The following is a 12,106-nucleotide window of genomic DNA, read 5'->3' as shown; positions in this document are numbered from 1 at the left end:
GTTAATGGCCACACCCATTGATGACACTTACTGGGGAAATCGGTGGACTATAGGTCACATGGCACACAAGGTGATGGCACTCGGAGAAGGGGGACACACACCAGACACATGCAAATGTATGATCAGAGGTGAGTGAGGGAGATCGCCAGAGGCACGAGCAGGCCACGAGCCACTGACCTGGGGAACAATAAGTGCCAGCAGACATGGGCAGATGTAGCAGCCTGCCAGGTGCAGACCCCAATACTGTCTAGTGGAATCATGTCAAGTCACATCCTCGTCGCATCTGCTTGTTCAGTGTCTACTGTGCTGCATTGAGGGAAATGTAATTATTACATGATTCTACTCCAATCACATCCAGAGCTGCACCGGTCTCTGCAGGATGTATAGTGAGCACTACAACTCCCAGAATGCAGAGCAGCAAAATCTGCTGTGTGGAAAAAGTGCCTGATCCAGCAACGGCAGAAAAGCTGCTACAGCTTTTGGAGTGACTAGAGGACGGCAACAATCTCTGGAGCTGCCAATGTCATTATTTCACGGACGGTCAGTGGGAAATAGAGGACAGGCGCCTGCTTGTGACTCTGGGACTGGACGTGGGTGTGGGGGGTCCATGCTGAGACATTTCTTACCAGCTTCAGGGAAAGCTTCACGGGAGATCAGAGAAACAATGATTTAAAAAAAAAAAGGAGAAAAAAGAGAAAGAGAAAGTGCATGTCAGAGAGGAATGAATGTCACCAAACTTCACATCAAACATAGCCTGCGCCAAAGTTCACAAGAGCCGCACAGCACCCCCTGCAGGCCAGGGAGAGTCACCACTGGAGGACGTGATGGTGCTGCTGCAGCATCAATTCCCCAGAACTGAAAATACAACGCAACCCCAAAAAGGAGCAGATGAAAGGGCAATGGGCCGCAAGCATAAGGCCCATGGGGATAAATCCTACAGGGTAAGTTTGTTAGCCTTCTCCCTCTCGATGGAGCGTCTGTAGCTCTGCTGCTGTCAGAGGATACTGCACTTGTGGCATTCCATTCATGAACAGCTAACACTGCTATAGGAATTCTAACATCTATGACCATCCTCGGTGAGCAGTGCTGTGTCAAACTGCTGGCCCCACCTCCTGCAGACAGGGGGCGCTCTGCAGCCGTTGACCTTCTTGGCACAGGGTGACAGATGGTGACAGTTCGCTGCAGTGACATCAGGAGGAGAATACAAAACACAGCAGAACGGGCACTCAGCCTGGCACCGAGATCCGGGAAAATATCTACCATCCGCCACATCAAGCGATGCCCGGGGGAGGTCACCACCTACACACCACCTATAGCTGAGATTAGATTGTGAGCTCCTGGGGTCAGGGATGATGGGCGTAGTGATATATTGTGTGATAGATTAGATTGTGAGCTCCTGTGGTCAGGGATGGTGGTAGTAGTGATACATTGTGTGATAGATTAGATTGTGAGCTCCTGTGGTCAGGGATGGTGGGCGTAGTGATACATTGTGTGATAGATTAGATTGTCAGACCCTGGGGTCAGGGATGATGGGAGTAGTGATACATTGTGTGATAGGAGATTAGATTGTCAGCCCCTGGGGTCAGGGATGATGGGAGTAGTGATACACTGTGTGATAGGAGATTAGATTGTCAGCCCCTGGGGTCAGGAATGATGGGAGTAGTGATACACTGTGTGATAGATTAGATTGTGAGCTCCTGGGGTCAGGGATGATGGGAGTAGTGATACATTGTGTGACAGGAGATTATATTGCGAGCTCCTATGTCTGGGATGATGGGAGTAGTAATACAATATGTGATTGGAGATTAGATTGTGAGCTCTTGGGTCGAGGATTATGGGGGTGATAGATTAGTCTGTGAGTTCCCAGGATTAGTGGGTAATTAGTCGGCGCAGCGCTGTGATATAATCTCCCGTTGTCTCAATATAGCACAACAGGGTAGAATTTGGGTGCCAGCCCTTGATTTCCTGTTGGTCTGCCTGCTGTGGCCACTTGTGAACTTTGGCACGGCTCTGATGAACACATTTCTAGATCCAGACAGAGATGGGCACAGACACACGGCAGGAAGGCGGACATGTCCTGGGAATCACCTACGAAGCAATCGCGGACCTTGAGCGCCGCCCGCACGTCTTTGCCACCGGACCCGCAAGACTGGCCCACACGGACACATTTAAAAGCATGGTGCCCAGTGGCAATGTGTGCAGGCCTCACATGGGGAGCACATGGCGGGCAGATGTCCAACACGCATCTAACAAGCTGTGACCCGTCCCCGAGAGAGTGACAATGCGGTCTCTGGCGGGACGGGGGAGGGGAGGTCCGATTAGCGTCTAATCTCTGTCCAAAGACATCTGCAGGATGCAGACGTGGAGTGCGGCGCACAGACTGCCCAGCATGCTCTGCAATCCGTGCCAGCAAAGTGTTAATATGGGGCAGAGAACACTTAATCCGCCTGCTCTAGAGTCCTTCAGGACCTTCCACCTTTTGACTGTCATGGCGGACAGGGATTACTGCTTCTGGTGATAGTCCAGACACGGCCGGCTCCGCACATTCAGTGACAAGAGGCAGGTTGGCACCAAGGCGCACGGAAGGAGGTGGAGGATTAAAAGGACCTCAAATAGAGCAGACCTTCCCAGCCCAATTAAAGGTGATGCGACACATCATTCTATGCCCACTGCAACTTTATGAACCAAAAATAACTTTAATGATGATGTGCACAGACCGCACCATGTATCCCACTGCAATACTCAAAACATCAACGGACCGGTGGGGGCGCTGATCAGGATGTCTGCAGCACACTCAGTTTTTTTCCTAGAGGGATGATGAGAGTCATACTCCGGCTCCCAAAACCACTTGGCAGAACAGTGACGTCCATGACAGCTCGCAAAAACTTGTTTTAGAGGGGACTCCTGTTATATTGACATAAAACTGCAGAAAACTTTCTTATACCCTGTGCATTTATTTCATACCACTCTCAAGACCACTCCTTGCTGTCTGGGGATGAAAATACTTTTTCACAACGCTGAATACTTTTCACAATTGAGGATTTGCTATAATTGTATCCGGCCTGGACAATCCCCTGCGGAGCCCAGGAGGGCACACAGTATCCTGCTGTCAGGAAGTGGGGGAGACTTGTCCTGAACGCCTTGTCTAGGCTGGATACAAACAAGAATACTTCCTTTCACTGACAGCAAGCAGGGATCTTGAAATTAATATGAAAACGAGGTGCAAAATGTAAGAAAGTAGCAGCGATGGCGCTTTACATCCAGGAGACCGCACGGTTCCCTTAATCTCCTCGGATCAGTCAGCACAGTGAATGGAGGAGCCGGCCGCCGGTCTATCACCGCTGTGTCACTTACGACATAGTCCCTAGCCTCAAAGGCATACGTGGCTTTTCCTAGCGTCCTCTTCATCATTGTCTTGTGAAAACACAAAGACCGAGTCTGTGGCCGAGTCAGCGAGGAGACAAAAGCAAAAAATAAGGGAGTTAGGGTGGTTGCCGGCACCTGCCGGTTGGTGGTGTCAGGGGTCAAGTTTGCTTATGGTCCATATTACTGGTCACCCAGCTTTCTCAGGATCAGAAAATGAAGAACAACTGCACAGAATGTAGCAATATCAGTAACACAACACTGTGCAGGGTGATGTGTGAAAAGATCTGCTGTCTCCATGGGGCACACTGTCACAATGTACAAGCACCACAGCTCTGCGAGAAGAGCACAGCCCCAGCTACGTATGTGATCATATAAGACAGGACATAATGTGACCACAGCTGCAGGAAGAAGCTGCCAGTCTCAGCTCCTCAGGGGTGTGGCCTATAACATACAGTGTTGTCTGTGCTGCACTCAGCGAGGTCCTCACATTCTGCACCATGATGTCCGGCACCAGGAGAAAGACGACAGCTTCTCAACAACGTTGAAAATAATATCATTACATTAGCAATATCACTGAGTGAAGGGAGCTGCGTACCGGGTTGAGCTATTGGAAAGCCTTCACCGCTGATCTCTAGTGATGGATAGGCGGCATTCTTAGCTATGTCACCACTGATCTCTAGTGATGGATAGGCGGCATTCTCAGTGATGTCACCACTGATCTCTAGTGATGGATAGGCGGCATTCTCAGTGATGTCACTGCTGATCTCTAGTGATGGATAGGTGGCATTCTCAGTGATGTCACCACTGATCTCTAGTGATGGATAGGCGGCATTCTCAGTTATGTCACTGCTGATCACTAGTGATGGATAGGTGGCATTCTTAGTGCTGTCACCTCTGACCTCTAGTGAGATAGGCAGCATTCTCAGTGATGTCACTGCTGATCTCTAGAGATGGATAGGCGGCATTCTCAGTGATGTCACTGCTGATCTCTAGTGATGGATAGGCAGCATTCTCAGTGATGTCACTGCTGATCTCTAGTGATGGATAGGTGGCATTCTCAGTGATGTCACCTCTGATCTCTAGTGATGGATAGGTGGCATTCTCAGTGATGTCACCTCTGATCTCTAGTGATGGATAGGCAGCATTCTCAGTGTTGTCACCACTGATCACTAGTGATGGATAGGTGGCATTCTCAGTGATGTCACCGCTGATCACTAGTAATGGGTAGGCGGCATTCTCAGTGATGTCACCTCTGATCTCTAGTGATGGATAGGCAGCATTCTCAGTGATGTCACCGCTGATCTCTAGTGATGGATAGGCGGCATTCTCAATGATGGCACTGCTGACCTCTCGTGATGGATAGGAGGCATTCTCAGCCACTGATCTCAAAGGTTTTTACACACCAGTCCCTCAGCCCAGTACTCGCACTCTCCACCATTTGCCACTATTACCATTCAGCTAGCCGGTGGCCACAGTAGTCGTGGGTGATGAGGGTACAGATGAAGAATACAGGGGATACACCAGAGCACGACTTACCCCGCGCTTTAGACTCCTGAAGCAGTGGATTTTGGGTTTGGACGTCATGAAGTCGTTGAGGCGATGGGAGAGGGGCTCCTTTTGCTGCTTGGGAGACTGGGGGCCGTTTGGAACAGCAGAGGGTGAGGCAGAGGCCGGGGGCGGAGGAGGGGGCTGATGAGGGGACGTTAAGAGGGACATAAGCTATGTGTAAGAGAGGGAGCAGTGACAGAAGAGAAACCAAAGCAAAAGAAATAAAAATAATAAAAACACAAAACCAAAAGGGTTAAAAACAACATGAAATCCAAACCAATGATATCAAATCAAGAAAAAGGACAAACTAGAATAATTAAAAAAAGTTGATTCCATAAATGTGGGGGGGTCTTTGACAGAGAGGAAGGAAGCTGGCAATGTTAGGAGAAGCGATACTCAGCAAAGAACTGCTCTGGAGCCATGCAAACTTCATGCAGCAGCATCCCCCTCCCTCCCTGAACTGCATCTACCACCAGGCTGTGCATGCAGCGGACACCATCTGCCCATAGCCGTGCACTTCATCGCTACTGTAATCAGGTATCACCCACTGTGTTTATAACCTTTTTCCAGTGAGCACCAGTGAGCATAGGAACAGTGCGGTACTGTATAATAATCTTATTCCCTTTAATGGGGCTAAGCTGCAATACCAGCCATAATCTGCAGATAGAGGTGGCATTGTTTTAGGAACAATACAGAGCCATCTTTTCGTAACTCTGGACAACCCCTTTAATTAAGGGCACGGTCTCCTTTATTTCTGATTATGAACTACACAGAGGACAGTCCTCCAGCACGATCTGCAGATTAGTCCTTGGGGTGTACATAGTAGGACAGGGCCCCATTAAATATCACCCCTCCCCCTCCACACTTTTGCAGCGCTGTTTTGTTGAATGGCGGCGTATGGCTTGTTAGCATGCACCGCGCAAAACCAAAATCAACTAGAAGTAGAAAAAGACTACTAGAATATCAGCATGGCATAAAGCGAGGGTCCCCCCAGCAGTCCGATTGCCCCTCAACCCTGCAGACAATATCAAACTGATGACATCACTGATATGAGAAGAGTGGCCACTGTATACTGTGAGGTCACACACCAGGGATTCAGCTGTATCCCCTTTACTGTGGGGGACGATGGGATGGATCCATCATTAACCCTTTTAGAACTGATATTACAAGTTGGGGGTGGCTGGGGAAGACCCGGGTTTGTGCCATGAAATGCAGAGAAGGGTTTCAGGGTTTATAACGCTGGCTATAAACCATGCCCGGAGGTGAGGGCTGTTAGCATGCTGATCGGGAACGCTCATTAACGGTGATTAATCTAAATTATGGTGAAGATGAAAAAATGTGGTAAAACAATCAATAAAATTAACAAAAAAAAATGTAAAAATAAACCATAATATATCTAATAATGGTGCACCGGTCCAGGAGCCAGGGCACAGTACCTTGTTTTTCTTAATGAAAGGCCACAGTTTGCCGCGGGATTTGCTGGCGATCTTGGGGTCGCTCTTGCCATCAGCCCGGCTGTTGGTGAGGCTGGTGTCGGAGACAGTGCGCTTCATGGACTGGGTAAAGTCCTCAAAGTCGACGTCTCCGGGAGGCTCAAAGCCGGACTTATAGGATTCAATGACCGTCTGAGAGTCCTGAGGGAAAAAAGGGAAAGAGGCCGAAGCGTGAGGTGATCGATTCTACTGCTCTGTGCAATGTGAAAACCAAAGAGAAGACATCCGAAGGGGAAGAGTAAGGAGAGCACAACGAGAGTCGAGGAACGGTGCAGGAAATAATTACCACAGAACGTCCAATGCAACCTCCTTATGTCAGAGGAGGGAGGTGGAACAACGTGGGGGTGACACGATCTGTTGGTGTCTACAGTGCACGTCACTGCCCCTGAGGTACAACTTCTTGTAGATACATCCATCACTGCTCCAAGCCAGGCAGAAACCTGATCACTGTCTGATAATACATGAGGGCAGAGCAATTCTAGGACTGTGGGGCATTACTGGCCCAGGACACAGCGATCATGGGACTGTGGGGCGTCATTTGCAGAGGACACAGCGATCATGGGATGTGGGGCGTTATTGGCAGAGGATACAGCGATCATGGGACTGTGGGGCATTACTGGCCCAGAACACAGCGATCACAGGACTGTGGGGCATTACTGGCCCAGGACACAGCGATCACAGGACTGTGGGGCATTACTTCCCCAGAACACAGCGATCACAGGACTGTGGGGCATTACTGGCCCAGAACACAGCGATCACAGGACTGTGGGGCATTACTGGCCCAGAACACAGAGATCACAGGACTGTGGGGCATTACTGGCCCAGAACACAGCGATCACAGGACTGTGGGGCATTACTGGCCCAGGACACAGCGATCACGAGACTGTGGGGAGTTATTGGCAGAGGACACAGCGATCACAGAACTGTGAGGCGTTATTGGCAGAGGACACAGCGATCACGGGACTGTGGGGTGTTATTGGCAGAGAACACACAATTATGGGAATGTGGGGCATTACTGGCCCAGGACACAGCGATCATGGGACTGTGGGGCATTATTGGCAGAGGACACAGCGATCATGGGACTGTGGGGCATTATTGGCAGAGGACACAGCGATCATGGGACTGTGGGGCATTTTTGGCAGAGGACACACGATTATGGGGCATTATTGGTTGGGGCACATTGATCCTGGGACTGTGGGGCATTATTGGTTGGGGCACATTGATCCTGGGACTGTGGGGCATTATTGGTTGGGGCACAGTGATCCTGGGACTGTGGGGCCTTATTGGTTGGGGCACAGCGATCCAGGGACTGTGGGGCATTACTGGCTGGAGCACAGTGATCCTTGGACTGTGGGGCGCTATCAATGGCGCTCGATTGTTATCGCTCCGGAGCCATTTCTGGAATGTGACGCGAGACACATGGAGAAGTCAGCAGATAGTAGGATGCCTGGTGGAAGGGACAATGCCAGGACTCCGTCCCCCAGGGGAGGTGTTGGAGGACAGCTGGAGAGCAGTGGGGTGATGGCAGCCGCGTGCGCTTCTCGTTTCATGCTGTGTTCAGATTAGCAGCTTCTACCGTGTCATTATACATGCCGGAGAGAAGATGTCGCCTGCATTGATCCCGAACCCTGTGGAGGTCGCTGCTGCTCCAGGTTTACAGCTTCCATTCACCAGAAGAGGCACTGACTATTCACTGCCTCCTTAAAGTGCAAAAAAGAAACCCATGGTACATATATATGAACTAGGAGTGGTTGTTGAATCCTCTCCCCCAATTCTATAAGAGGCATTACATATCTGTGCTCAACATGAAGGGAGAAGTAGTCCTATTTCATGCCATATTCCATCAGCATATGACATCTGGATCATTGGATGCTACAACTGCTGGAGCTTCGTAACAGTGACATTCACAGGAGAGCTTTGTATTCAGGGTCTGAATAATGGAGGACAAGGGAGACGTATTGTAACCGCCACCGCAGTGATGTCATCTCAACACATCTGTCTCTGGTCCATATGATGGAGGCTCAGAGAGGCACCCACATCTGGAGATTGTTCTGTGGTCATGATAAGCCGCTGCCGGAAAATTTATCTTAAAGGAGAAATGACCCTTGGGAAGTTGGATTGTGTCATTACGCTGGAATCTCCACTGACATGAGTGAGTAGGGGGCAGTGACCAGGAATGAAGGGGCTGCAGTCCGCAGCATGTCCGCTTTTACAAAACATGGCTTTACAGTAATGAGATCCATATGTGCACAGAGGAAAAAAGGGGTTCAGCTACTCGGCACATCCATGACTGCGAGACGGAGTGGTGGAAGAAATACTGTCCTTCAGCAGCACAGAGTATTTCAGGAGAGGAGCGTGCCGAAGAGTGACTCAGTCACCATTTCACATGGTGAAATGGTGGATCTACATATACACATGAGAACGTTGTACAATAGTATCAAACGTGTGGAAAATTATCCGCACAGTAGAATAACAGCAGATGATGGGGCTGATAATCCGCTGACCTAATAACAGGAAGGCAGGGCGTGCTGGAACAGCAGAGAGCCATGTCATGTTTTTTCCCTGATTGATAGGTGTCACATCCTCAGCGCTTTGCAGGATTTCCCAGGACACGACAACAGATAAGACACAGCGACAAACATCTCCACCAAGCACTAAGGAAGGAAACCAGAGGTCTGGCACTGATACAGGTATATCCATGGCAGGGAGGGAGGCTGCAGCCTGGTGGACGGCCCAGTGGGGAAGGAAAAACAGCCAAGCCGAGGTCACACACCGCCCATGACAACACGGCTGTAATGTCACAAAGGAGCATGGCCACCATAGCTGTCTCTGCATTACCATCCTGCATATTATACTCCAGACTCACTATTCTGCTGGTGCAGTTACTGTGTACATACATTACTGATCCTGTACTGATCCTGAGTTACATCCTGTATTATACCCCAGAGCTGCACTCACTATTCTGCTGGTGCAGTAACTGTGTACATACATTACATTATTGATTCTGTACTGATCCTGAGTTACATCCTGTATTATACTCCAGAGCTGCACTCACTATTCTGCTGGTGCAGTCACTGTGTACATACATTACATTACTGATCCTGAGTTACATCCTGTATTATACCCCAGAGCTGCACTCACTATTCTGCTGGTGTAGTCACTGTGTACATACATTACTGATCCTGTACTGATCCTGAGTTACATCCTGTATTATACCCCAGAGCTGCACTCACTATTCTGCTGGTGCAGTCACTGTGTACATACATTACATTACTGATCCTGAGTTACATCCTGTATTATACCCCAGAGCTGCACTCACTATTCTGCTGGTGTAGTCACTGTGTACATACATTACTGATCCTGTACTGATCCTGAGTTACATCCTGTATTATACTCCAGAGCTGCACTCACTATTCTGCTGGTGCAGTCACTGTGTACATACATTACATTACTGATCCTGAGTTACATCCTGTATTATACCCCAGAGCTGCACTCACTATTCTGCTGGTGCAGTCACTGTGTACATACATTACATTACTGATCCTGAGTTACATCCTGTATTATACCCCAGAGCTGCACTCACTATTCTGCTGGTGTAGTCACTGTGTACATACATTACTGATCCTGTACTGATCCTGAGTTACATCCTGTATTATACCCCAGAGCTGCACTCACTATTCTGCTGGTGCAGTCACTGTGTACATACAGTGGGGCAAAAAAGTATTTATTCAGTCAGCAATAGTGCAAGTTCCACCACTTAAAAAGATGAGAGGCGTCTGTAATTTACATCATAGGTAGACCTCAACTATGGGAGACAAACTGAGAAAAAAAAATCCAGAAAATCACATTGTCTGTTTTTTTTTCATTTTATTTGCATATTATGGTGGAAAATAAGTATTTGGTCAGAAACAAGCAATCAAGATTTCTGGCTCTCACAGACCTGTAACTTCTTCTTTAAGAGTCTCCTCTTTCCTCCACTCATTACCTGTAGTAATGGCACCTGTTTAAACTTGTTATCAGTATAAAAAGACACCTGTGCACACCCTCAAACAGTCTGACTCCAAACTCCACTATGGTGAAGACCAAAGAGCTGTCAAAGGACACCAGAAACAAAATTGTAGCCCTGCACCAGGCTGGGAAGACTGAATCTGCAATAGCCAACCAGCTTGGAGTGAAGAAATCAACTGTGGGAGCAATAATTAGAAAATGGAAGACATACAAGACCACTGATAATCTCCCTCGATCTGGTGCTCCACGCAAAATCCCACCCCGTGGGGTCAGAATGATCACAAGAACGGTGAGCAAAAATCCCAGAACCACGCGGGGGGACCTAATGAATGAACTGCAGAGAGCTGGGAGCAATGTAACAAGGCCTACCATAAGTAACACACCACGCCACCATGGACTCAGATCCTGCAGTGCCAGACGTGTCCCACTGCTTAAGCCTGTACATGTCCGGGCCCGTCTGAAGTTTGCTAGAGAGCATTTGGATGATCCAGAGGAGTTTTGGGAGAATGTCCTATGGTCTGATGAAACCAAACTGGAACTGTTTGGTAGAAACACAACTTGTCGTGTTTGGAGGAAAAAGAATACTGAGTTGCATCCATCAAACACCATACCTACTGTAAAGCATGGTGGTGGAAACATCATGCTTTGGGGCTGTTTCTCTGCAAAGGGGCCAGGACGACTGATCCGGGTACATGAAAGAATGAATGGGGCCATGTATCGTGAGATTTTGAGTGCAAACCTCCTTCCATCAGCAAGGGCATTGAAGATGAAACGTGGCTGGGTCTTTCAACATGACAATGATCCAAAGCACACCGCCAGGGCAACGAAGGAGTGGCTTCGTAAGAAGCATTTCAAGGTCCTGGAGTGGCCTAGCCAGTCTCCAGATCTCAACCCTATAGAAAACCTTTGGAGGGAGTTGAAAGTCCGTGTTGCCAAGCGAAAAGCCAAAAACATCACTGCTCTAGAGGAGATCTGCATGGAGGAATGGGCCAACATACCAACAACAGTGTGTGGCAACCTTGTGAAGACTTACAGAAAACGTTTGACCTCTGTCATTGCCAACAAAGGATATATCACAAAGTATTGAGATGAAATTTTGTTTCTGACCAAATACTTATTTTCCACCATAATATGCAAATAAAATGAAAAAAAAACAGACAATGTGATTTTCTGGATTTTTTTTTCTCAGTTTGTCTCCCATAGTTGAGGTCTACCTATGATGTAAATTACCGACGCCTCTCATCTTTTTAAGTGGTGGAACTTGCACTATTGCTGACTGACTAAATACTTTTTTGCCCCACTGTACATTACATTATTGATTCTGTACTGATCCTGAGTTACATCCTGTATTATACTCCAGAGCTGCACTCACTATTCTGCTGGTGCAGTCACTGTGTACATACATTACATTACTGATCCTGAGTTACATCCTGTATTATACCCCAGAGCTGCACTCACTATTCTGCTGGTGTAGTCACTGTGTACATACATTACATTACTGATCCTGTACTGAGCCCGAGTTACATCCTGTATTATACCCCAGAGCTGCACTCACTATTCTGCTGGTGCAGTCACTGTGTACATACATTACTGATCCTGAGTTATATCCTGTATTATACTCCAGAGCTGCACTCACTATTCTGCTGGTGCAGTCACTGTGTACATACATTACATTACTGATCCTGTACTGA

At 48.3% G+C, this 12,106-nt stretch overlaps 1 protein-coding gene across 13 annotated transcripts in view; it reads right to left on the bottom strand.

The window, feature by feature from the left end:
- FNBP1 (formin binding protein 1) overlaps positions 1-12,106 on the bottom strand; it is a 116,200-nt gene that overhangs the window by 31,103 nt on the left and 72,991 nt on the right. For 5 of the 13 annotated variants that reach the window (XM_073555912.1, XM_073555915.1, XM_073555913.1 and 2 more), the window contains exons 9-11: positions 6,351-6,548; positions 4,903-5,085; positions 627-641 (exon numbers count right to left, since the gene is read on the bottom strand). In XM_073555912.1, coding sequence (XP_073412013.1) covers positions 627-641; positions 4,903-5,085; positions 6,351-6,548 — 396 coding nt within the window. The remainder of the gene's footprint in view (positions 1-626; positions 642-4,902; positions 5,086-6,350; positions 6,549-12,106) is intronic. The other 8 variants (XM_073555916.1, XM_073555919.1, XM_073555920.1 and 5 more) reach the window with 4 other exon arrangements.

This window comes from Dendrobates tinctorius, unplaced genomic scaffold (assembly GCF_039654945.1).
Source record: "Dendrobates tinctorius isolate UK_male_01 unplaced genomic scaffold, ASM3965494v1 ptg000231l, whole genome shotgun sequence".
NCBI lineage: Eukaryota > Metazoa > Chordata > Amphibia > Anura > Dendrobatidae > Dendrobates > Dendrobates tinctorius.
This window is presented reverse-complemented; position numbering and strand designations above follow the sequence as displayed.